General features: G+C 36.6%; 1 protein-coding gene across 2 annotated transcripts; it reads left to right on the top strand.

Annotated features, from left to right (window-relative positions):
* Window positions 1-215: 215 nt before the first annotated feature.
* LOC121985418 lies at window positions 216-27,482 on the top strand. Of its 2 annotated transcripts, XM_042538858.1 has the most exons (4): window positions 216-430; window positions 7,159-7,284; window positions 25,997-26,431; window positions 26,528-27,482. In XM_042538858.1, the coding sequence occupies exons 1-4, from the start codon at window positions 338-340 to the stop codon at window positions 27,212-27,214; spliced, it is 1,341 nt and encodes a 446-aa protein (XP_042394792.1). In that variant the 5' UTR covers window positions 216-337; the 3' UTR covers window positions 27,215-27,482. The 2 variants fall into 2 exon arrangements, with proteins under 2 accessions (XP_042394792.1, XP_042394797.1); XM_042538863.1 differs by lacking the exon at window positions 7,159-7,284.

The following is a 27,482-nucleotide window of genomic DNA, read 5'->3' as shown; positions in this document are numbered from 1 at the left end:
CTAAATTTAGGATGATGTATTTATGAATATCTATATTAAATTTAAGGATAAAAAATATTTCCTAGTAGTAGAAAGCAAGAGAGAATCTGTTTTTTATTCAGCTAATAACACTGTCAAAATCAAAATAATAAAGGCAAAAAAAAAAAAATCGAAAGAAAAAAAAGGAAAAAAGAAAAGTTGAAAAATAAAAGGAAAGAAACAAAGAGAATAAAGATGAAAAAGCCAAAGAAGAAGAAACGGCTTGCGAAGGAAGACTCAAAATCCAACTCAAAGTGCATATCGCCATTTCTCATGGAACCAGAAAGCGTCGACCATTTTTTTCTCCTTCCTGCCCGAAATGGCGCTCTTTGCTTCTCTAGCGGACAAGATCGGAGGGGTCGTGAAGGGCATCTTCCCTCCCAAAGGCGCAGATTCATCTAGGCACAACCCGGTAATCACAGCTTCTTCCTCACATTGTTTTGTACTCACACCAGCCGAAGAATGCCTTGGTTTCTGTAGGGTATTTGATTCGACTTTGTGGAATCTTTCTTGGTTCCTGATTTTAATGGGTACATGATGTTTTTGGTTTCTCGATTTGCCAAGTGTTTAGTTGTGCAATTGGTTGTATGAATTAAATTAGCTGACTAACATGAATAAGCAATCTCAAACTAAATCCAGTTTAAACTAATAATTGGTCACTTTATCTTTATTGAAGAAAAAAAGGAGCAAACTTGCTATTGAAGGCTTTCTATTCAGACCACCTACTGCTAATAGCCCGATAATATATATGACAATGTAGCCAACTTTTTGATAAACAATCAACTTCATTTTCATGATTTCATGTTTGCATGTCTTTTGTTCATTTTATAATTTTGAAAGCACATGTTACTGTACTTTTTTTTTTTCCAATTAAAGTTAACAATAACATTAGACAATTGGCCACCTAAATTGATTACTTCTTTTATATTCGATTGTTGAAATTTGTCTGAGTTTGTTAATCTGATTCATACCTTTGTAATATAAAAAAAAACTTTCAGTATTTAAATAACCTTATTTATACCATTTATTTTACCATTAATTTTAAATGATTCATCTAATCTAATTAGTATATATGTTTGACCCTTTTGACATTCATTACATCCTGATTTGTTTTATTTTTATATTATGGTTACATCTAATTGTTTGTGAATGACAACATTTATCAGTAACCCTACATGTATATGCATGTTAAGGAAAACATCTCTAACATGATAATACTCTTCTAGCGCATGTTGCATGAGGATCAACCTAGTTGTATTGTGCATACAAACTTTGGTGCTAATTTTGTTATGTTTTTGGTATTTTTTTTGCTTGTTTGACCAGATCGTTTTATGTCTTTCTAATATATGTTATACATAAAGAACGAAATGGTGTTAGGATCAAAGTAGCAGTTGTTAAATAAGCTAGGAGCCGTTTTGGGGGGGGGGGGGGGGGGGGGAAAAAAAAAGGTTCCTACAATTTTCGCTTAAGATCTTACTAATATCTTAGCATTAACATAGTAAATTTAATACAAAATAAGCATTATAAATGAACTAAACAATGATGCCATGATGTAACCTGGTTTAGAGCTTTGGTACTACTCCACAATCTATGACTCGTCAACAAATCACTTCTGAAAGTACTAGTAGATTTTATCCTTCCCAAACTTCTTTTGAAGGTGGAGAAACCACTTACAAACTCTTTATAAGATTATAATTTGAGTTTAAAAGATGAAGAAGAGTATACAAGAAAGCCTAAATGATTGGAATAATATCTCAGGAACATTAGTCTTTAAATGCTCCCCTTGGTCCCCTTCATAGCCTTTATTCCTTTTCAACTTTGCTTTCTTGTTTAGTTGTGCTAATGCTGATAAGTTGACTTGATCCACCCTCAATTGATGTTTTTCTTGATTACTTTATTGTGTACTTTGCCAATGACTACCTTAGTCACTAAAATCAATCATCAGTGGAATAGACTGATGCATTGTAGACTTTAGGTCATTTTGCCTTGTTAGATAAATGTCTCTCTATAGCTTTTCTATTATATTATTAGTTGACGTATGTTAGATTAGTCAATTGTCTAATCGACTTAGACATGAACAAAAATATTCTATTCATTGACTTATTAACTTGCAACCTAGGCAATTCTATCACCATCAGTCAATTGAAATTCTTCATCAGTCAATTGAAATATCCTATTAGCGCATTCTAATGCACTAAAGTTGACTACTTGGTCGACTCAACCATAAGGTGACTGAAGAGAACCTTCATTTGGCTAGATTATTGATTATGACCATCCTAATGGTCAAGTGTTCACCTAAGTTAAAGACTATTCTCTCAGGTTCAAGTCTCTACGTTGAAGAATTTTGCCACTTCTTTTGCTACAAGGCTCTCTTATCAAGATACTTGTCCCTTGGATGCATCAAGCCCTCAACTTGTTCCGCGTGCCATCTTTCACGCTTCACCTACGTAGTTTGCCTCTTTTGTCTCAGCTACAATCTGATGCTTCTCGTCCTGTAGTCCTTCAAATGTCTTGTACCATCTTTTCTTAAATCTCCAACGGACCTTAAACCATCAAGTCATCAACAACCTTGGGTACACCAAGTCTTTATGTGTATCTCAATTAAGTCTTGTACGACTTCATATACATATTAGATAAGGTAAGATACATATTTTATCCTAATTTAAATTTTTTGCACAAACATCAAAACCAACGATTGAACTTGATCACCAAGGGCATGATTGCACTAATAATTTCTTTTTTTTTTTATGTTTGACAATATATTTAAGGTAGGTTAACCATAAATAAAGCTTCCTCTTGAGTTAGGAATTTTTGAAAACCACTAGAGGAGAATAAGTTTTAAAATATAATTTAAGCCCATTTGCTCGTCTTCCTCTTGACATATATTAAAAAGATTATATTAATTACAATCTAAACTTATAAATTAATAACTAATTAGTACTTCTAATCCCCATATTAGATCTAAATGTAATACACATCATCACATGATCAAAATCATGTTGAATGTTTTATATCTGAACATTCTACTCGTCAACATACATCAATTGACTAAATACAATGCCAATCAACTTGTTATCTGTACAATGCCAATCAACTAGTTACCTATCATAGTTGATTGAGATCTAAATTGAAAAACTTTGCTAAATTCAAAAATGTATTTAAAAATACACAAACTTCTAAAAACAACAATTTACCAAAAGGCGTATTTAGGTTTTTGAATTTACCAAAAAGCGTATGCTACTTTGTTATTTACCAAAGGGCGCACCTTTTTATAGTGCTCTTCCCATTCTACCCTCCTAACAAATTTGACTGCTTTTCTTTTTATTTTCTCTGCCATTTCTCTCTCTCTTCTCTTTCCTCCTATGCATGGAACATCTCTTCCTTGTCCTCTCCTTTTTTTCCTCTCTTTTGCACGCCGATTCTTCTAAAGATATTTTAACACCCCTGAGAAGCCAAAATAAGCAATGGATAGTACCGTTTAACTCCTTACAACCCTAGAAATCCACATGAACTGAAATGGGTGCAATCGAAGCTCTCTAGGTCAATCAGTGGATTTTGGTAAAAATCCATTGTTTATTTTTAAATATGCTATCCATTGTTTATTTTGACTTCTAGGTGTTAAAATGCAATAAGAAAGAATCGTCAAAATTCTCCATGTTGGGCTTGATATGGAATCATATCAGGCCCAACGTGGAGATTTTTGGTGATTCTTCCTTATTACATTTTAACACCCCTAGAAGTCAAAATCCACTAATCAACCTAGAGAGCTCCGATTGTACCCATTTTAGTTTCTATGGATTTCTGGGGTTGCAAGGAGTTCAAATATGTTATCCATTGTTTATTTCGACTTCTCAGGGATGTTAAAATGTAATAAGGAAGAATCACGAAAAATCTCCACGTTGGGCCTGATATGGAATCATATCAGGCCTAACGTAGAGAATTTTGGCGATTCTTTCTTATTACATTTTAACACCTCTGAGAACTCAGAATAAATAATGGATAGCATATTTGAACTCCTTGCAATCCCAGAAATCCACAGAAACTGAAATGGGTGCAATCAGAGCTCTCTAGGTCCATCAGTGGATTTTGGTCGAAACCCACTGATGGACCTAGAGAGCTCTGATTGAATCCATTTTAGTTCTTGTAGATTTCTCGGGTTGCAAAGAGTTAAACGGTGTTATCTATTGCTTATTTTTGCTTCTTAGGGATGTTAAAATATCTTTAGAAGAATCGGCTAAGGAATCAGCTTCTCAGGAGGCTTTTTAAGTTCACGTTATCATGTATGCATGCATAGGAAGAGCACTATAAAGAGAGGAAAGAAAAAAGAGGAGTAGAAAGAGAAGAGATATTGCATGCATAGGAGGAAAGAGAAGAGAGAGAGAAATAACAGAGAAAATAAAAAGAAAAGCAGTCAAATTTGTTAGGAGGGTAGAATGGGAGAAACACTGTAAAAAGGTGCGCCCTTTGGTAAATAACAAAGTAGCATGCGCGTTTTGGTAAATTCGAAAACCTAAATATGCCTTTTGGTAAATTGCCGTTCTAAAAATTATAAAATTTTGCATATGGGTTTATCTAATGTACTTTTTGTAGGACGGACTTCACACTAGAGGGGAGGAGGTGAATAGTGTTCATTTTTTATTGTTGTTGTTCTTATCTACACGATTAATATGCAACGAAAATATAAATAGATAACGAAAGAGACAAGAAAAATACCTATTTTTACTTGGTTCACTACCCTTAGGGTTGCTATGTCTAAGGCTATGCACAAAACACTGTCCACTATTGTTTTCCCTTTTCCGGACACCTTCCGACAGTGGAGAAATTTATTACAAACTTGTCACAATTACAAGCACAATAAACATTTAAAATAGCAATGCCACAATAATAAATAGTCACAAACAAAGTGTAGATCCAGTTTGGAAGCCCTCAATGCGGTGACACTCTTCTCGGTGCTTCTTGGATCTTACTAGAAGAATTTTTAAGGACTTTTGAACACAGAATGAGAGTATCTTGGAATTGATTGATTATGAAATAGGTGCCTCAACCCTCCTTTTATAGAGCCCTGTCGACACTTGTTTGGTTGGGAAGCTCTGGTCCTTCGCTGACTCGGAGGCAAATTCGATCCACTTCAACTTGGATTAGGTTGATTTGGCAACTTCCGGTCGCTTGAAGCTTGGTCAAACCTGATCCGTTGACCGCCTCTCTTGGGCTCAATTAAATCTTACTTTTTTTCGGTCGATCAGACATGTTCTGATTACTCGAACTAGTTTAGGCTGTCCAGACATGGTTCGGTGGCCTAGAGCAGTTCGGGTTTCCCGGACATGGTCCGATTGACAGGACCAGTTCAGGTCAGCCAGACATGGTTTAATCAACTGGACTAGTTCAGGTTGGCCGGACATTGTCCTATAGACCGGATCTGTTTGGGTCGCTTGGACTTGTTCTGGACTCCAGACATGCTTTGGTCACCTTGAACCTTCCCGGACATGCTCAGGTCACCTTGAACCTTCCCGAATCCTTAAGTCTTCATCTAGCTCCAACTTCTTACAAGACAGTCACAATGCATACAACATACAAGCCTAGTACTTAGTTTACCTGACCTACTGGGCTTATTTGCTTGGAATTCACTCCTTCAAGACTTTTCACTTACTTAGAGTTCACTTCTTCAATACTTATCACTACCTAAGATTCACTCCCTTAGGGTTTTCTCTTTGCTCAGAGTTCACTTCTCTAAGTCTTTCTATTACCTAAGGCTTAGTCTTCTAGGATTTTCCCTTTGCAAAGCATCCAGTCACCCTTGATATGTTTGGGCTTTTCACTTGCCAAACATCTAGTCTTGACCTGTCTAAACTTTCCCTTTCTCTCTTGCCTAGGTAACCTTGAACTTCTCACTCTTTTTCACTTACTTCCAAGCATTCAATCAATCTTGACTAGCTTGGATCAACCATTGGTCAATCTTGACCACACACAAACAAACATAATTTGCTCACAGGTTCTAAAACATGCAATTATATTTTCAAAATGAAATTTCCAACTATAATCTATAAGTCAAATGTATACTAATGAATATACCTTTCCCATAGTTGATCAATGATTACTACAAACCTATAGTACAACTCAATGCATCATAATAAATATTATGAACCATGTGGTATCATCTTATACATCTCATTTGATATCTTAGTTTCTCAATACAAAATTTCAAGTTCAATCTAAATTTGTGTGAGATATTAAATGAGGCAATCCTACTTTGCTATGTGATTATGTTATTATAATCCAAACAAAATATTAAGTCAATCATACAAAATAGGTTTTTAGGAAAATCCATTAGGGTTGACTTCTCAACGGTGGATAGGTTCTAGCATTGAGTGCATTGTGAAGGAGATCCAGATTCGAAACTTCTCTAGTGCTAATACGCCATGTACAAGCTCTTTGTATCAAGCATGCATTTGAGCTAACTTTTCTTCCTTTTGCATCTTGAAGGTGCTCAATTGTGTTAGTAGGATATCTCTCCTTAGAATCCTAGCTTCAGATGTCCTTCATGCATTGCTATCACTTTTCCCTAGAATTCCTTAGCATTTGTAACTTTCTGATCTTATTCATCTCTTGATAGGAAAGTGTGTTTGCAAGAGCCAATTTGACTTTTGTATCCAAGACAAGCTCTTCCTTTTGCTTCTTTGACAATAATTTTCCAAAAATATCTAGTGAGAAACTAATCCTTTTTCTACGACTATTGCCATGCCAATGTCAAGTCAAAAGAGGAGAGCCATCTTCCTCTTCTATGAGCTGAAATTTCCCTCAAGCTTTGAAAAATTTCTCAACAGTTAGTCCTTCAATAGTGTCCTTGTTTTGCTGTCACTTTGTTAGAGTGGTAATCGGAGGGTATTCTTCTATCCAATGATCCATTAAGGACTAGTCCAATTAAGTTACCTCGCTCTATTACCACTTGCCAATTGTTAGAATTGGCATAATGCTGGACAAGCCAGAGGAGAGTGAATAATGGGCATTACAATAATTTATGCTTAAGAACTTGCTAATGACTTATTAAGGTTAATTCAATATACAATATTCTATAAAGTATGCAATGGAAATTAAATAAATAATGACACAAATGCTAACGCCTTGAAGTAATGTGTATTTCAGGATTCATCTTCGGGGAAGATAATGGGCAATTATGAAGAACAAGAAGGCCTCTACTATCTCACTAGTTATTCCTTAAAACCAAAGCCACCAGTTACTCTCTCTATGTCTAGTTCAATAAATTCAGAGGTACTCTTATTGCATAGACGTTTAGGACATCCAAGTTTTCAATATTTGAAATACTTGTTTCCAAAATTATTCATTAATAATGATCCATCTTTTTTTAAGAATCAATGAAATCAGAAAAAATTATGAAGAAATCTGTATTTCCATTGAAAAATAATACAAATATATATAATATATACAACTCTATGATCTTTCTCTTATCTCTAACTTAGGAAAAAATCCTTAAAATTAAGCCTAAGAATTAGGCCTAATTTACATCATGATTAATTATATGTTTTTTATCCAAATCTTCAGTGATCCTTATCCATATCTCCAATGATCCTAATCATGATCTTTATTCCTTATTTTCAGTGATCCTTATCATCCTTTTCCAACACTCCTCAAGTTGGTGAATAGATATTGATCATTCCCAATTTGGATACATTTTCTTCCGTAATGGTTTAGTAAGAAACTTAGCATCTTGTGATTATGAAGGAACATAACAAAGATGGATCTTCCCTTGTTCGATCTCAGATTTTATAAAGTTCCCGTTGATACAAACATGCTTCATTCGGTCATGTTGAATAAGATTGTGAACCATTGCTATAGCTGCCTTACTATCACTATATAAATTCATTTTGTCTTTAATTGCAACATATGGGTTAGACAATAGACATTAATTATGGGTCTTGCGTCGTCGGAGGCGTCCTATGACCGCTTTCGGCGGCATCGGAGGCGCTGCGGGAAGCCTCCGTAGCACTAGGAGGGGTTTCGGGACGCCTCTGGTGGCGTCGGAGATGCCTCCGGTGTCATGGTCGTGAGCTGCAGAATTGCGATTTTTTTATTTTCAAACTTTGCATTTAATTAATTCAATCAACTCCCAATTTAAATGGGTAGTTCAAACAACCTTTCAGAAAGCCTAATTTATTTATCCCAATAAAATATATAAAAACATATTTAAAATAAAAAATCTAATAAATTTATTAATTCATGAAAATCAAATTTAAATATATTTAAAATAATTTTTAATATATTTTATTAAATCACGAAAATCAAATTTAAATATATAAAAAATTAAAAATATAAAAAATTTATAAATTTTATTAATTCATATAAATTTAATTTAAAGATATAAAAAATAGATTAAAAATTTAAAAAAATCTAATAAAGTTGATTAATTTATATAAATCAGATTTAAATATATAAAAAAATATTTAAAATAAAACAATCTAATAAATTTTATTAATTCTAAATCAGATTTAATTATTTAATTTTTAAATATATAAAAAATATTTAATAAATCTAATAAATTTTATTAATTCTAAACCAGATTTAATTATTTAAAATTTAAATATATGAAAAAATATTTTAAAAAAATCTAATAAATTTATTAATGCTAAATCAGATTTAATTATTTAAATTTTAAATATATAAAAAATATATTTAAAATAAAAAAATCTAAGAAATTTTATTAATACATATAAATCAGATTTAAATATATAAAAATATATATTTAAAATTAAAAATTCTAATTAATTTAATTAATTCATACAAATCAGATTTATATTTTGATAATTTTTTTTATTATATTTTTTTTTACTTATTGATTGTTTATTATTGATTGGAACGGTCTTGACTCTTGATTCTTAACCATGTCAAATATAACAATTCCATCTATTCGAAAAGATATTGCTTGGAATTATGCAACATGTTTGGATCCTAAAAATTCAAATATTGTCAGTTATATTTTTTGTGGTAAAATAACAAATGGGGGAATTTATCAACACAAGGTACATTTAGTTGGGGCAATGAAATGTGAAAGCTTGTCCGAAATGTCCCAAGCATGTTAAAGAAGAAATTAGAGAGTTTATGCAAAAAAAAAGAGAGTAATTTGAAGAATCAAATGGATGATATTCCTCATTCTGATGATATTGATGATTTGAAAAATTTGGAAGAACATGAGGATGATCATCAAACTAAAGTGAAAGGAAAACGACCAATATCTGATCCAAGCATCCATCCTATGATCCAAGGTAAAAAGTGTAAACAAACTGGACCCATTAATCTTTATTTTATGAAAGATGTCAATGAAATTGTCAAACAAAGGCGTGCAAAAAATAAAGGACAATTTGATAAAAATAAAAAGAAGCTAAGAGATAATGGGGTTGAGAAATTTGTAAGATGGATGTATGATGCTGAAATTCCTTTCAATGCTGTTAAATATGATTCTTTTGAGCCTTGTATTGAAGCTATTGGACAGTTTGGATCAAGGATAAAACCTCCATCATATCATGAAGTGAGAGTTGAGTATTTGAAGGAGTTGGCAAATATGAACTTGCTTCTCAAATCCCGTGAAGAAGATCATGCTAAGTTTGGGTGCACAATCATGGCAGATGGATGGACAGATAAAAAGGGTAGGACTCCTATAAATTTTTTGGTGAATGGTCCCAAAGGAAGTGTATTTGTTGAATTAGTTGATGCTTCAGGGTATTCCCACACAGCTTTTGAGTTACTTTCTAAATTTGTGTTTCGTATTGGAGAAAAAAATATGGTTTAGATTGTAACAGATAATGCAAGCTGCAATGTCAATGCAGGTAATATTTTAAATTTTGGTTACTTCCAATTAATAATTGGATCATATTTTTAATTTTTTTGTCTAAATTTATTTTTTTCAGGTCATCTTTTGGAAAACCAATTTATACACTTGTACTGGACTCCCTGTGCAACTCATTATTTAGATTTGTTGCTTGAGGATATATTCAAAATTCCTCATCTTAGAAAATTGCATGAACGGATATTGATGGTGAATAGTTATATTTACAATAGACTACAAGTATTGAGTATGATGAGAGAGTTTACTGGACAAAGAGACATGGTAAGAACCTCAAAGACACATTTCACAATCGCTTTTTTGACTTTAAAGCGGTTTCATGTACAACAAGCAAATCTAAGAAAGATGTTTACATCTGAAAAGTGGACAAATAGTCGATTTTCTAAAGAGGCGGTTAGAAAACGTGAAGCAGAAGTGATGTTGATGCCTTCTTTTTAGAAAAATATGATTTTTGCATTAAAAGTTGGCGGCCTATTGGTGAAAGTATTGCGGCTGGTAGATGGTGAAAAAAAGTTTCCTATGAGTTATATTTATGAGTCAATGATAGGGCTAAAGAAGCTATCGCTACGTCATTTAACAATAATGAAGAAAAATATCGTAGCGTTTTTGAATTCATTGACAAAAGATGGAATGTTTAACTCCATCGACCTTTGCACATAGCCGGATATTTCTTGAATCCAGGGTATTTTTACTCAAACCTTGACATAGAACATGATACAGAAATGATGGAGGGTTTGTATAAGTGCATATCTAGATCGGTGAGAGATGAGGATTTACAAGATAAGATCACAAATCAATTAGAAAAATACAAGACAGCAGAAGGACTTTTTGGTTTGTCAATGACTACCTGACAAAGAACTTCAAAATCACCAGGTAAATTTGTACACTATCAATATTGGATGGTAATAAAGTTAATCTTATAATTTATATGTTTTTGTATTTCAAACTGATTGGTGGTCTTCTTATAGTACATCAACTCTTGAATTAAAAACATTTGCAATGAAGATTTTAAACCTCACATGCTCTTCTTCATGCTGTGAATGTAATTAAAGTGTTTTTGAACATGTAAGTTGGAGTTTTTTTAATACATATTAAAATTTATATTATGGACATAACCTTTTACTTTTTAATTTTTTTTAGATACATTCTAAGAAAAGAAATTGGTTGTCTCAACAACGATTGAATGATTTAGTATATATCAAGTACAATAGAACATTGAGGCGAAGATATGACATACGTGATAAGATTGATCCTATTACTTTGTCAGAGATAGATGATAGTAATGAATGGTTGTTAGGAAAATTGGATGACAGTGGTAAAGACAATGATAATGATTTTGTCTATGAATGTGAAGATTTGCGTTGGAGTGATGTAGCACAAGCATCTAGGGTTGGTGAAAGTGCATATGACTTTCGATCTCGAAATGCGTCTTCTTCAAAAGGAGCATCATCACCTACTTCAGCAAAAAGAAAGCAATTTTCAGCTCAAACTAGTCTTGTAAATGAAGAAGAGATTAACCTTAATGATGAAACTAAGAAGAAGATACCGATGGATACAAATCAAGCGATGGAGCTGATGATGACGTAGATTTGAACAATGAAGATGAAGAAGATGATCATTTTGATATTTGATATTTCATCTATCACATTTTCAAAGACTTTTGATTTATTTTATTTTTTAAATAATTTATAGCTTTATCAAAGAATATTTTGTTTATGGTTATTTGGATTTTTTAAGACATTTTCAAAGACTTTTAATAGATATAATAGTCCTTTTGTTTATTAGGTTTTTTTCCGTAAAGCTCGCGCTTTGCCTACCGCTTTTCGCTTTAATTCCTAAGACCCTTGAGCGTTTTTTTGCGCCTTGTGCTTTGACAACTATGATCAGAAGTGAAAGGTTTTAGGCTTAGCAGAGTAAAAATAGAATATATGGAATTTAAATTTTGCAATATTAGATGTAATGAGACGATTGTTAAGATAAGAGATAACGAGTTATCTGGAACTGAGAGCTTTTAAATATTTAGGATTATTTTTGCAACATGATGGAGGGATTGAGAGAGATGTCTTATATAGAATACAAGTAGGATGGTTAAAATGAAGGAGAGCGTCGGGTGTTTTATACGATCGTAAAGTATCTCTAAAATTTTAAGAGAAGTTTTATAAAATGGTGGTTAGACCAGTTATGTTATATGACGCTGAATGTTGGACTATGACGGGAGCACGTGAGCAGAAAATGCGAGTTATAGACATGAGGATGCTAAGGTGGATGTGTGGACATACGAGGATAAATAGAATAAGAAATAAAAGTATTAGAAAGAAAGTTGAAGTTATATCTATTGAGGAAAAATTCTGAGAGACACGTTTAAGGTGGTACGAATATGTACTTAGGCGACCAATAAATGCTTCAATTAGGCGATGTGAAATTATGATAAATATTCACATTAAATGAGGAAGTGGAAGACAAAAAAAGACTGGTTTAGCAATGATGCGAACCTCGACGAACAATGCCACGAGACCCAACAACAATAAGATTTGGAACTCAGTTCCGGGATTGTCCAAAGGAGGCTTCGAAGGGATGGAATATTGACCCGTTGATTATAGAGAATCAAGAACCAATATTATGAGAAAATGGAGAATATCGACCTAATGGTTATAACAGAACCAAGAACCAATATTATAAGAGTGTTGAGAATTACAAGTGCTCACCTATAATCCTTGTAGAGTTGCTAAAGAACAGCAAGGAGAAAAACTCTCTCAAGATATAATGTTGGCTGCCCCCTTTGATATCTACTCAAGACATTATATAGAACTGAAAATGGTAGTTTTCAAGACATGGAAAGAGAAGATAATGAATGCAAGTCTTCATGCACACTACCTCTAGCTGCCCTCCAACTTGGGAATTCGTTCAAAATGTAGGTGGCATTGAATGACACACCAATTCCATCCAGAATGGTGTGTTTTCCCACCTAACAATGTGCATTCTAGTATGGTATTTGACTAGGAATATGTTGCATCATGATATTCCACTCTTCCGCAGCTGATTAACCCATTTTAGGGTCGACTTGTATGAAGTTGATCATTTGTCATGGCATCGATAGCCTGCCCTTCCAAGATACGAGATGTCAATGCTTGTACAGCACGTTGAACTTGCTTGACCTCTGCTTTCGTTATCGGCTCAGGCACGTGCAAGTCCCCTTCATGCTCCTCTTGGTTCGGGACGTACATCTCGACTTGCAGTCCTGTCTCATTGGCTTGGAGCTGATCCGGAGTTGTATCTTCCCCCCTTCCTCAAAAGGATTCACCCTCGAATCTAAAACAACAACAAAAGGGGAAAGATCAGAAACATTAAAGGTTGAACTCACTTGATACTCACCTGGAAGATCCAACTTGTATGCATTATCGTTGATTTTCTCCAGAACTTGAAATGGTCCATCACCACGTGGGTTCAGCTTGGATTGCCTTCGTTTCGGAAATCACTCCTTTCGAAAATGAACCCAGACCCAGTCTCATTCCTCCTCAGCATGTGTTGCCTTGACTTGTCATGGATCCTTTTCACCAAATCAGCCTTCGCTTGACCTTCAAGGCTAGCAATCTCATCCACAGGTAATGGGATTAAATCCAATGGAGTTAATGGATTAAAACTATAGACAATCTCAAAAGGTGAATACTTAGTAGAAGAATGCGTAACCCTATTGTATGCAAATTCAATGAATGATATGCAATCTTCCCAAGCTTTCAAATTCTTCCCAATGGTAGAACGCAACAAATTTCCCAAGGTTCGATTAACGACCTCGGTTTGCCCATCAGTCTGTGGGTGACAATTGGTCGAGAATAACAACTTTGTCCTAAGTTTCCCCCACAAGACTCGCCAAAAATGGCTGAGGAACTTCGCATCCCGATCACTAACAATTGTCCTAGGGACCCCATGCAAACGGACCACCTCCCTAAAGAATAAATTTGCCACATGTGTAGCATCATCAGTTTTATGGCAAGGGATAAAGTGTGTCATTTTCGAAAATCGGTCCACAACCACAAGAATAGTATCTCGGCCATTCCTAGTCCTAGGCAAACCTAACACAAAATCCATTGACACATCAGTCCAAGGGTGGCTAGGCACAGGCAAAGGCATATAAAGTCCATGTGGTTGCACCTTAGACTTGGCTTTCTTACCTGTAATGCACCTAATGCAAATCCTTTCAACATCTCTTTTCATACGAGGCCAGAAGAAATGTTCTTTCAAAATGTCCAAGGTTTTCACAGCTCCAAAATGCCCCATTAATCCACCCCTATGTGACTCCCTAACAAGCAACTCACGCATAGAACTTTGGGGAATGCAAAGTCGATTTTCTCGAAACAAGTAACCATCAAGCATATAGAACTTATCAAATGCACCATTTTCGCATGCTTTAAAGATATCAGCAAAGTCAGCATCATTCACATACAATTCCTTCAGATGCTCAAATCCAAGAAACTTTGACCCTAAGGTAGAGATAAGGGTGTACTTGCGTGACAAAGCATCTGCTACCACATTCTCTTTTCCTTGCTTGTATTGGATCACATAAGGAAACATTTCAATGAATTTAATCCAACGAGCATGTCTACGATTCAATTTACCTTGGCCTTTCAAATGCTTCAGTGACTCATGGTCCGTGTGAATGATGAACTCCTTGGACCACAAGTAATGTTGCCATGTCTCCAAAGCTCGCACCAATGCATAGAGCTCCTTGTCATATGTTGAGTAGTTCAACGCTGCATCATTGAGCTTCTCACTGAAGTAGGCAATTGGCCTCTTTTCTTGCATAAGAACAACACCTATACCAATACCAGAAGCATCACATTTGATTTCAAAAGCCATAGAAAAATCTGGTAGAAGTAGTAAAAGAGCAGAGCTTAGCTTTTCTTTTAATGTGTTGAAGCTTTCTCTTGTGCCTCTCCCCACTTAAATCCAACATTCTTCTTGATGATTTCCGTCAAAGGGGCAGCGATGGTGCTGAAATTTGGCACAAACCTCCTATAGAACCCGGCTAAACCATGAAAACTCCTTACTTCAGTGATGGTGCTAGGGGTAGGTCATTCCATGATAGCTTTCACCTTCTCCTCATCAACTTCCATGCCTCTGGAGCTGACAACAAATCCAAGAAAAACAACCCTATCTACGCAAAAGCTGCATTTCTTAAGGTCGGCAAACAATTTTTCATGCCTCAAAGCTTCAATCACACATTTCAAATGATCAATATGGTCATGCAAACTCTTGCTATAGATCAGAATGTCATCAAAATAAACAACAACAAATTTTCCAATAAATGCACGCAACACATGATTCATGAGACGCATAAATGTGCTAGGAGCATTCGTCAATCCAAATGACATCACTAACCATTCATACAACCCCTGTTTTGTCTTAAAAGCTGTTTTCCACTCATCCCCTTCCTTAATTCGAATTTGATGATACCCACTCTTCAAATCAATCTTAGAAAACATAATGGATCCATGCAATTCATCAAGCATATCATCTAAGCGAGGAATAGGATGACGATACTTTACCGTTATCTTGTTTACAGCTCGACAATCCACGCACATCCTCTAAGTCCTGCCTTTCTTTGGAACCAGCAGTACAGGCACAGCACAGGGACTTATGCTTTCACGAACATGTCCTTTGGTCAAAAGTTCTTCAACTTGCCTTTGAAGCTCTTTGGTCTCTTCTGGACTACTTCGATAAGCTAGTCGGTTTGGAATGGAAGCCCCCGGAATGAAATCAATCTGATGCTCGATTCCTCTTTTGGGTGGTAACCCAGGTGGCATATCCTCGGAAAAGACATCCTTGAAATCCTGCAAAAGAGACATCACATCATTAGGCAAAGAAACATTATGGTCAGCCAAAGAAAGATAAGCCTCCTTGTATAGAAATAAGATCATCAGTCTATCAGAGTTAAAGACACTTTTGATCTCTCTTTCTTTTGCATAGAAGCTCATTTTTCTTTCTTCTTTCTTTTTCACGGATGAACTCTCAATCTTTTCTTTTTTCCACTCTTTTTTTTCATTCTCAGTCCACCATCTTTTTTCTCATTTTTACTCTCATTTTCTTTTTCTATCTTAGCCACACTTTTTCCTCTTGTTGCAACGGACTTTTTGATCTGGAGCTGTTCCTCAAATACTTGACGAGGTGTCAAAGGTGCAAGTGTAATGTTCCTACCATCCTTGATGAAGCTGTAACGGTTCTTGTACCCATCATGTGTGGTCCGTCTATCAAATTGCCACGACCTTCCAAGAAGCAAATGTCTAGCTTACATGCGTACAACATCACACAAAACCTCATCCGTGTACCTTCCAATCGTAAATGAAATAAGGACCTGCTTGGTTACCTTCATCTCACCACTGTCATTGAGCCATTGGAGTCTATACGGCTTTGGATGCTTCAAGGTAGGTAGGCCAAGCTTGTCCACCATTAACTTGCTTGCCACATTAACACAGCTGCCGCCATCAATAATCAAACCGCATACCTAATCTTTCACATGGCAGCGGGTGTAGAAGATGTTCTCCCTTTGCAACCCGTCATAATCTCCTTTGGCTTGCATATGAAGAGCTCTCAGCACAACAAGAGCTTGGCCATCAACAACAAGCTCAACATCACTAGTATCTTCAACTGATGGAGTGGACTTATTTCCTTCATCTTCCTCTTCAGTTTTGATCTCCCCATTATCCAACATGATCATTGCTCGCTTGTTCGGGCATTGAGAAGCAATATGACCTGATCCTAAACAACGAAAACATTTGATGTCACGATTTCTTTAAGGTTGGGAAGATGAATTACCCTTATCCTTGTTGCTAGATTGGGTCTTGGCCACATTCGTTTCTCCCTTCGATTTTTGAAATTGCTTTCTCAGTTGGTTTTGATGATCCCCACTTCCGCTTCCAAGGAGATGAACTCGCAGCCTCATACTTGGAAGATGATCGCACTCCTTTCTTGAGTTGTCTTTCAACTTTTATTGCCATGTGCACCACATCGTCAAGCTCCACATAGTGATGCAGCTCAACAATATTGGCAATCTCACGGTTCAGGCCACAAATGAACCGAGCCATGGTCGCCTCTCGGTCCTCTTCAATGTTAGCCCAAATCAAGACTATCTCCATCTCCTTATGGTAGTCTTCCACAGTCATGGATTCCTGCTTCAGACTTTGCAATTTCAAATGTAAGTCCCAATAATAGTGAGATGGAACAAACCTTCTTCTCATAACGACTTTCATGTCCTCCTAATTGTCAATGGGAAGCTCACGATTCCGACGTCTACTCAGGGTCAGCCGATCCCACCATACAATGACATAGTCGGTGAAAGCCACCGCAACAAGCTTCACTTTCTTCTCCTCCTAGTAATTGTGGCAATCGAATACCAACTCAACTTTCCTCTCCCATTCAATATAAACATCAGGGTCATTTTTACCTTGAAATGGAGGAATAGACAGCTTGATGGTGACCATGTTACGATCTACGACTTCCCTTTCTCGGTGTTGCCTTTGAACATGCCTTGGCCTTTCGAGTCTGATAGCCCTAGCCCGTCTCCAAGTAACATTGGAGACCACTTCATTGCTCCCCATCATCATAGTCATCATCTGGGACATTTGGAGCAAAATGTGACCGCTGGTCGGGTCTCCGATGCCTAGGTAATGGCTCTTGCTGAAGTTGTTCGAGCCAATCCTCATGCCTATCCAGCCGATCTCGAATCTCATTGAACACGACATTCATGCACTCAAATTGTTGCTGCATAACCCGCATGATCGTAGTCTGATCAGCCCCTCCTCCATCACTCGGATCAACCTTGCCACCGCGCTCTCGAGACATAGTGAGCTGCAACTGAAATATTACGAACAAAGGAGGATCCTCACTCACTCCCTTACGTGTTTGTACTCAGTTGGATGTCACACAAACACTCGTGTTTCACTTAGAAAATTGAGTTCTCTCTGCTCACTTATTTTCCTCCAAAAAGTTCTAGAGAAACTAAGCAAGTCAAAACAAGCAATCACTTATTCAGCCAAATAAACTCAGAACACCGATTTCTACGCTCAGTTGGATCGAGGTTACGATGTCAATTACGGAATGATGGAAGAAAATATGAAGCAAGCAAAATAGAATTGATGATAAGATAAAGCAAATCAATTTAAAGCAGCACAATGGAGATGGTAAACGGTGTTGAGAAGCAAAAAAATGCAAATGGAATCACGGCAGCCTTAGATGGTACTGGATGTATATCACGAGATACAATCAAAATAAATCAAACGATCTTTGTTCTTCCTTGTCTTTTCTGCTCCTTTTTTTGTGTTTTTTTTTTCCTGTTCTTCCCTTTTTTTTACCTTTTTTTTTTTTGCAACAAAACTAGAAAGTAGATGAAGGTAACAAGATGAGTATAGACTGATTGTGATGATAAAAAAAATATAAACACTAGGAAAGATAGATAAACCTGATTTGGAGCGAAGCTCTGATACCAAAGATGATGCGAACCTCGACGAACAATGCCGCGAGACCCAGCAACAATAAGATTTGGAACTCAGTTCCGTGATCGTCCAAAGAGGCTTCGAAGAGATGGAATATTGACCCGTTGATTATAGAGAATCAAGAACCAATATTATGAGAAAATGGAGAATATCGACCCAATGGTTATAACAGAACCAAGAACCAATATTATAAGAGTGTTGAGAATTACAAGTGCTCACCCATAATCCTTGTAGAGTTGCTGAAGAACAGCAAGGAGAAAAACTCTCTCAAGATATAATGTTGGCTGCCCCCTTTGATATCTACTCAAGACATTATATAGAACTGAAAATGATAATTTCCAAGGCATGGAAAGAGAAGATAATGAATGCAAGTCTTCATGCACACTCCCTCTAGCTGTTCTCCAACTTGAGAATTCGTCCAAAATGTAGGTGGCATTAAATGACACACCAATTCCAACCAGAATGGTGTGTTTTCCCACCTAACAATATGCATTCTAGTATGGTGTTTGACTAGGAATATGTTGCATCATGATATTTCACTCTTCCGTAGCTGATTGACCCATTTTAGGGTCGACTTGTATAAAATTGATCATTTATCATGGCATCGACTGTGACTCCATAGCCTGCCCTTCCAAGATACGAGATGTCAATGCTTGTACAACACGTTGAACTTGCTTGACCTCTGCTTTCGTTATCGGCTCAGCACGTGCAAGTCCCCTTCATGCTCCTCTTGGTTCGGGATGTACATCTCGACTTGTAGTCCTGTCTCATTGGCTTGGAGCTGATCCGGAGTTATATCAAGCAATAATAAAATAAGATAAAATTTATTTAAGTATAACCCAATGACGTAAAAGGATTCATATATCCGACCCCACTTAGTGGGATAAGACTTGATTGTTGTTGGAGTATTTACTAGACGATAGTCTTTTAATAGATAAATAGTATATTTCTTTTAAAAAAATAAAAATCCCAGTTTTGTTTTCGAGCTATTTCTATTACAAGGAAATATCGAAGTATTCCAAGGTCTTTTACCTTGAATTTAGATTGTAACAACCCTTTAAGGTTTACAATCTCATTATTATTATCACCCATGATCACTATATCATCAACATACTCAATAAATATAAATTTTTTCCCATCCCTCGATGGTTTGACAATGAGAGAATGATCTGATTGACTTTGTGTGTACCCAAAGCTTTTCATGATAGTACTGAATAGAGTGAACCATGCCCTTGGAGATTGTTTTGATCCATACAGGAACTTCTTAAATTTTCCTTGTTCTCGAGCTTAGCTGGTATCTTCATATAGGCTTCTTTATTAAGAGTCCCATTAAGAATGCATTTGAAACATCTAATTGATGCAATTCCCAATCTAAGTTTGCTGCAATGGAAATAAACACCCTTATAGAATTTAACTTTGTAACGGGTGCAAATGATTCCTCATAGTCAAGTTCATATGTTTGTGTACATTCCTGAGCCACCAAACGTGCTTTGTATCTTTCTATCTTGCCTTCGAGCCCAATTTTGATAGAAAAAATCATTTACAACCTACTACCTTCTTTCCTTTGGGCAAGTTTACTATTTTCTATGTGCCATTATCATTTATCAAAAACAGCAACCCTCCATTTTGAATTGTTTAAGGCATCGTATATGTTTGTACTAATCTCCACATGATCAAGTTGAGTAACAAATGCCTTATGATTGTTAGACAACTGTGTTGGTGCAAGGAGCACCAGATAATCGAACATGAGTTTTGATATTGGTAAACGTTCAAAGTTAAGCTGTGTTGTTGTTCTAACAAGATCTACTAAGTGTGCAGGAAAGTCCTAAGTGATTTTAGGCAAGGTGAAAGCCCTAGTTGAGGCTAGGCAGGTGGAAAGTCCTAGTTGTGATTAGGCAACAAAGTCCTGGTCCGTGGGATTGGGTAAAGTCTTGGCAGGTCGAGAACGTCGAGCGAAATCCTAGGGTTGAGGATACTGGGTGAAAGTCTGGGGTTGCGGACACTAGGTGGGAAATCCTAGGGCCGAGAACACTAGGTGAAAGTCCTGAAGTCTCGGATGCTGAGCAAAAGTCCAAATGGTCTGAGGACCGGTTTGGCAAAAGATAATCTCTCCTGATAGGAGTAGGAGAGGATGTGTTCTCTGAACAGGGAACAGTAGGTGTCAGTCTGACCTAGAGTTTCAGTGAAATTCAAAGTCAAGACCTGACAGTCCGGAGATTGCCAAATATTACCTTGCTTTACATATTATTGCTTGTTTTTAACTCTGTGGTGCAGGTGATTAAGATTGCAAGGTGGCTGGAAAATAGGGCTTCAGGCGCCCGGACGTCTGAGCGCCCAGGGAGGGAACCAGGCGCTCGGGACAGTTTGGCCACCCTTCGTCACTATGGGCACTCAGACGGTTCATGCGCTCGGAGTTGCTCCAGGTGTCCGGACCAGTAAAATTCATGTTCGCGCTGCAGTGTCATGCGTCGACTGGCCGACCCACTTCAACGGTCCGGGCGCTCGGACATGAATAAACTTCTAGGATGAAGTTTTGATGAGGTGTACCCATGTCAGCCCAGTGGGAGTGCCCGGAGGTGGATCCAGGCACCCGGAGTGGGCTATAAAAGGAGGGTTCGACCAGCAACTTCAAGACAACAATTCGAACGACTTTCGCTCTTGTGCGTTGCTCCAGAAACGGCTCGACTATGCCCAAACGCTGCTTTGACAACTGAAGTCAAAAATATTTGTATCGATATTGTATTTCAAATATTCTTGTAATATTCAAACTGATAGTGGATTGTTCAACGAAAGCGATCGACGATCGCGGGCCTTGAAGTATGAGTCATCAAAGACTCCGAACCAAATAAAAACAAACCTGTTAGCTTACTTCTGTTCTTTATTTATTTCGCTGCATTTTACTCTGAATTTTAAACGAACATGAAAAGCCATGAGCGCTATTCACTCTCCTGGCGCATCGATCCAACAAACCGGTCGTAAGATTCATACCTTTCAATTGGATGTGGGTACACGTCCTTGTCCCTTTCCTTAGAGCAATGGGAACATCAGATCATCTATAGGAATATTTCCTTCCGGATCTTGTGGTGGATCCGTCATCAGTTATGATGATTGGACCTGGTGAGTAACTCGGGCCTCCTTAAGTAAAGAATTGGTTCATTTGGTTGTTGTAAAAGCCGCAAAGGTTCTAAAGGTTCTCTCCCTTGACTAATTTATGTGATTACATCATATGATGAAGAAGGTGGGGGAGTCCCAATGAGTAAGGGTGACAGAGGTAACGAGATTGAAGGGTCCCAATGATTAGCTTCCCTTAAATTCTCCTAATGAAAAGAATCATTGGAATAGAAGGACTCATTCTCCAAGAATGTACATAGACTTTTCTTGTGATAGGATTGTAGCACTTGTATCCTTTTTGAGTGGGTGAGTAGCCAATGAAGATGCATTTGAGGCCTTTTAGGTTAAGTTTCCCATGTTTAGGACTGTTGTCATGTACAAACATTGGACACCCAAATGCTTTTGGTGGGAGAGAGTTAAAAATACGAATATGAGGGAATTTTTTTTGGAGATAATTGATTGATGTGCTGAATTTAAAAACTTTTGATGGAAGCCTATTAATGAGATAGGCTGCTTTTAAGATGGAATCACCTCAAAAGCGATGAGGGACAAAATTTGTGAGCATGAGAGATCTTGCCACTTCTAATAGATGGCGATTTTTTCGTTATGCAATCTCATTTTGTTGAGGTGTAGATGGACATCAGCTTTGATGAAAAATGCCATTTTGAAGAAGGTAATCCCTAAGTATTCTCCTCCATTATCTGTGAGGTATATGTGGATGTTACATTGGAATAAATTCCTTATCATTATATGAAATTACAGAAATACATACTCAACTTCAAATTTATGTTTAAGGAGATAGACCCAGCAAGCACAAGTATGGTCATCTATGAATGTGATGAACCATCTCTTGCCTGCTAAATCCTTCACCCTTGCTGCCTCCCAAATATCGCTATGAACAAGGTGAAATGATTTAGAAGATTGATAATTGTGCATTGGATAATTTTTTTTTTGGTTTGCTTAGCATGGATACATAACTCACCGTGGAAAAGATGAATCATTATTAATGAATAATTTTGGATACAAGTTGTTCAAATATTGAAAACTCGGATGTCCTAAACGTCTAGGTAGTAAGAGCACCTCTAAATTTATTGAACTAGATATAGAGAGAGTAATTGGTGGCTTTGGTTTCAAGGAAGAACTAGTGAGATAGTAGAGACCTCTTCATTCTTCAACATTGCCAATCATCTTTCTCAAAGATTAATCCTGAAATACACAACAATCATTAAGAAATGTTACTTTCAAGTCTTGATCCTTAATTATTTTGCTAACAGATAAGATGAATTTTAAACTTGGAATATGTAAGACAGATTTTAATTGATGTCCTTGAACAAGAATATCTCCAATCCCTGCCATTGTAATTGTAGTTCCATTTGTCACTAAAACTTTCACTTCATCAGTGCATATTTTGTAATTCAAAAAAGCTATGCATTGCCCCGTCATGTGGTCAGATGCACCCGTATCAATAATCCATTTATCTTTATCATTTCTTTGTGATAACAAGGTTGATGAGATATTACGTCGTTGGGTGATTGCAGCCTTAGGAGTGGAGTCCAAAATTTCAGAATTTTTATAGAATATGGACTTCAAAATCTCCATTTGTCCCAGAGTAAAAGGTGCTGGAGGAGTTTTCTTTAGCTCACTAGATTATGCTATGTGGGTTGATGGTTTGCCTTTCCTTTGATTCTGTGGCTTCCAATCTAGGGGATTTCCATGAATGTCCCAATATGTCTTTTTGGTGTGATTTGGCTTCTCACAATGCTTACACCATAATTGGTTTTCCCTCTGTTTATGGAGTTGTGGACGAGTGGCTGCTAACACAGATCCTTGTGCTTGCTCTTCTGCGACGTTGACAGTGGAAGGCTTCAACATAACTTTCTTCCTACTTTCTTCTAGTGGAACTTCAGAAAATGCTTCACTGAGTGAAGGAAGAGGTTTGACTCCTGGAATGTGACCTCGTACTTCATCTAAGTTTTTGTTGAGGCCTTGAAGAAAGTCAAATATACCATCTTTTTCAAAGGCCTTGTTATACAACACTCCATCCTCAACCCAGTTCCATGGAATTATGTAAAACAGATCCAATTCTTGCCATAGATCATTTAGCCAATCATAATACTCAATCATGGACGTTGATCCTTGCTTCATGTTTTGTGGAATTGATCGGATTTCAAAACATTGAGATGTGTTTTGAAAATCCGAGTACATCTCTTGGACCACATTCAAGATTTCTTGGCCATTTTTGTAGAATAGGTAAGTCCTTCCAATTTGAGGCTCCATTGAATTAAAGCCATGACAATGTAATTTTCGGCTTCCCATACGTTGTACATTGCATTACTGGTTTTTGGTATTGACGTCTCACTAGTTAGATAACCCACTTTTCCTTTTCCTCAAATCACCAAAAGAATGGACTGAAATCATTCTTTGAAATTTAACCCATTTCGTATGTGTTGGATAATCTGTAGAGAATGATTCATATTCTATGTTGCAATGATGGTTCCAAGGAACTTTGACGAATCCATGATCGAACTCTTGGTATGATCGGTACCTTGCTCTAATACCATAAAATCAATGAAATCAGAAAAGAATTATGAAGAAATTTGTATTTCCATTGAAAAATAATACAAATATATATACAACTCTATGATCTTTATCTTATCTCTAACTTTAGGAAAAAATCCCTAAAATTAAGTCTAAGAATTAGGCCTAATTTACATCATGGTTAATTAGATGATTTTTATCCTTATCTTCAGTGATCCTTACCTTTATTTCCAATGGTCCTTATCATGATCTTTATTCCTTATTTTCAGTGATCTTTATCATCTTTTTCCAACAAATTCAATATGCTATAAAGTATGCAATGGAAATTACATAAATAATAACACAAATGCTAACACCTTGAAATAATATTGTTTGAAACCTTTCTTACTGCATAGCCTTTTCAGCTTCTGTCAGCATGTCGCTCCCGAAAGAAACACTAAATTTTCTCCTTCTCCGACTTCTTCCAAAGGTGGAGAAATTTCTTAAAGCTCTTTGCAAAATTACAATTTGAATCTTAAAAGATGAAGAGAAAGAATATATAAAAAAGCTTAAATAATTAGAATAGTATCTCAAGAATCGTATCTTAGGAACATTAACCTTTAAATGCTCCCCTTGGTCCCTTTTATAGGCTTCAATCCTTTTCAGCTTCACTTTCCTGTACACTAGTGTGCTGATGCTGATTAATCGATTAGATCCACCATCACTATACTTTTTTTCAATCACTTTAGCTTGTAATCTGCTAATGACTACTTTAGCCAACTGAGATCCACCTTTGGTTGACTCATCCACTATAACCTTTCGGTTATGAAATCGTTGATGTTTTGCCTTGTCAGATCTACTGCTTATTGTAGTTGTTCTACTATGTCATTAGTCGTTTGCAATTCATTATTAGTTGTCTGATGCTAGATCAATCAACCAACCATGAATAGAAATATTTTGTTGACTAATCAACTTGAACTACTTTATCACCATCAGTCAAGTGGAATTCTTGACTGATGGTAATAACAGATCAGTCGATTATCTAGTTAACTCAACCACTAATAAAAATATTTTATTCAATGCACTTGAGTTAACTACTGGTTGACTCAATCGCCAATTGAATTGAAGACAACCTTTAGTCGGCTGGATCGTCAACTATGACCATCTTAAAGTCAAGTCTTCGCCTAAATTGAATACTACCCTCTCCTATCCTCTCCTTGGTATAAGTCTCTCAACTCACAACTTATATAAGAGAATGAGCCATCTCTTATTAGGCTACCCATCCTTCGAATGCACCGAGCCCTCAACTTGCTTCTCGTATTATCCTTCATGCTTCACTTGTAGTTTGCCTCCTCCAACTCAGTTGCTCTTTGATTCTCCTCATCTTATGGCCCCTTGAATGTCCCTATACCATCCTTTTCCTATCTCCAATGGACCTCGAGTCATTGAGTTATAAACAACTTTGGCCACATCAAATCTCCATGTGCATCTCAATCAAATTCTGCACGATTTCATACACATATTAGATACAAATATGATTTTAACTTAAACTCTTTGTCCAAACATTAAACTCATGATCGGTCCTAATCACTAAGGGCACGATTACACTAACAAATATTGCTTAGTGCTTGTACAAATATGTTAAACCATCCTTACAATGAAGCAAGATATTTACAATCAATGGCCATAAAAGTGGTGTTCTTTTGTCTTTTGAGCTTGCTTATGAGGTGTCCCTATGTCACATTGATGTGTGACTTTCTCATTCTCCACTAGTTTGCCAATGTTGTTATGGATTTGAACCCCCAACATTGGCAAAAAGCCACCATATCTAGCATGATTATCACTAGACCAAACTATTCTAGCCTCTTTAATGATCAGAGATTTGAGCAGGTCCTCTTATTTCTCCCATGCAATATTAACAAATTTTAGTTCTATATTATATAACTACTGAGTTGCCTTATACTTATGTCAGTAAAATAACTCCATTTTTGCACGAATGAAACTTTTGTAGATAAAGGAAGTAAAGAATTTACATCAAGAAGCAATTTCTGAAATAATGAAGTTAGCCGACAAGCAGGGCAACATTGAAGACATGCTTCCCTTTAAATTTGGCAAAGGATGGCCTTCCCTAAAACGAACTACACAAGTGAAAGGAATAATTGATGTGGTTGGATTTTTGATGTTTGGGGAAAATGATGTCCAACAATCATCTGAGGTTCTACATAGAGCTGGAATAAAGACAGGCATTAATACAAGGTTAATATTTGAGACATTTGTCCGGCATAAAGATTCTCTAATTGCAGAGTTTGTGACTGGGCATGGTCATGCTCTGGCGTTGGAAAATCTGATGTACTCAACGCATCTTAGAAAATTAGCATCTTCAATCTTCATTGCGTTAGGCGCACAAGGTGGTCACTTTGCCACCGGCCATCAAAATCATAAGCAGGTGACATCTAAAATGTGAAGGATATTGAGAAAAAAAAGGTTGTCAGAGCACTCTTAATGACATCTGTGCTAACACTACAGTGTATGCTTTGTGCAGGTTCATTGTCGTAGTGGTTTTGCTCCATCTTGGCCACCTTTATTTGACCAACATCATGATGGTGCTATTGGTATATCATTTAAAAGATCAAAGATAAAAGCTTCTTTTGCTGAATTGTTTTCTGGCATTGCAATGCCACATGATTCTTCTAGTGAAAGGACTTTCTTGAGCACATTTGCAAGAGTTTCTTATCAACCATATGAGGAGGTGAGAGTAAACATTTCCGGTCTTTGGCAAAGTCCAGCAACTGGCTTTATGAAGTTTGGCACACTTGCCGTGCCACTCAACAATGTGAGACAACAAACTGGATCTAGTGGCGTTGCTCAAGCATCTAAGATTAAAAAAGAATCAGTTGACACTCCATTAACAAAGTCACCAGGAGCAATTGCAATAATGCTAGATTCAGAGGTCGACGACAGCACCAAACTAGGGGTTTGGTTGGAGGTGCAGAAGTCAAATTCAGGCATCCTAAAATGGGGGATGTTTTTATCTGATATCCCTTACGAAGAGGTAGGATGGGGTTTGAAAGTGAGAGGAATGGCCAAAGGTCAACTTGATCTCCAGATGGAAGCCTTTCTACACTTTAGTCTTGGCAGCAACTTTATGTTGCAACCGGGCGTTGTATATGTGACGGAAGGGCGTACCAGAATTCCTGCATTCATATTTCAGTCAAGCTGGTGTATGTAATCATTTGAAATCTTATGGAGATGTACTGGTCCTGTATATTTAGCAAAGCATCCATTTCACTAGCACAGGGCAGTCTTCATTTTCTTCAATTCACAGGTCCTGCTATTGTTTTATTCAGTTATTCTCTAGTTGAGGAAATACTTGACGATTAAAGGGAATGAGAGATTTAATTTGAGACAGTTGTTGCTTTCTGAGTTTAGTTTGTAAAGCATCAGTCTTAAATTACCGTCTACCTTATAGTCATATGCATAGTCTGTGGCAGTGTAAA

Source organism: Zingiber officinale, chromosome 1B (assembly GCF_018446385.1).
Source record: "Zingiber officinale cultivar Zhangliang chromosome 1B, Zo_v1.1, whole genome shotgun sequence".
In the NCBI taxonomy this organism is placed as follows: Eukaryota; Viridiplantae; Streptophyta; class Magnoliopsida; order Zingiberales; family Zingiberaceae; genus Zingiber; species Zingiber officinale.
Note: the sequence above shows the minus strand (reverse complement) of the source record. Positions and strands in the feature narration are given on the sequence as shown.

Bases quoted from the DNA above. Each gene is read 5' to 3' on its own strand.
- LOC121985418 (XM_042538858.1), top strand. From the start codon at position 338: ATGGCGCTCTTTGCTTCTCTAGCGGACAAGATCGGAGGGGTCGTGAAG. The intron at 431-7,158 runs GTAATCACAGCT...TGTGTATTTCAG, and splicing joins ATTCATCTAGGCACAACCCG to GATTCATCTTCGGGGAAGAT. The intron at 7,285-25,996 runs GTACTCTTATTG...AAACTTTTGTAG, and splicing joins CTAGTTCAATAAATTCAGAG to ATAAAGGAAGTAAAGAATTT.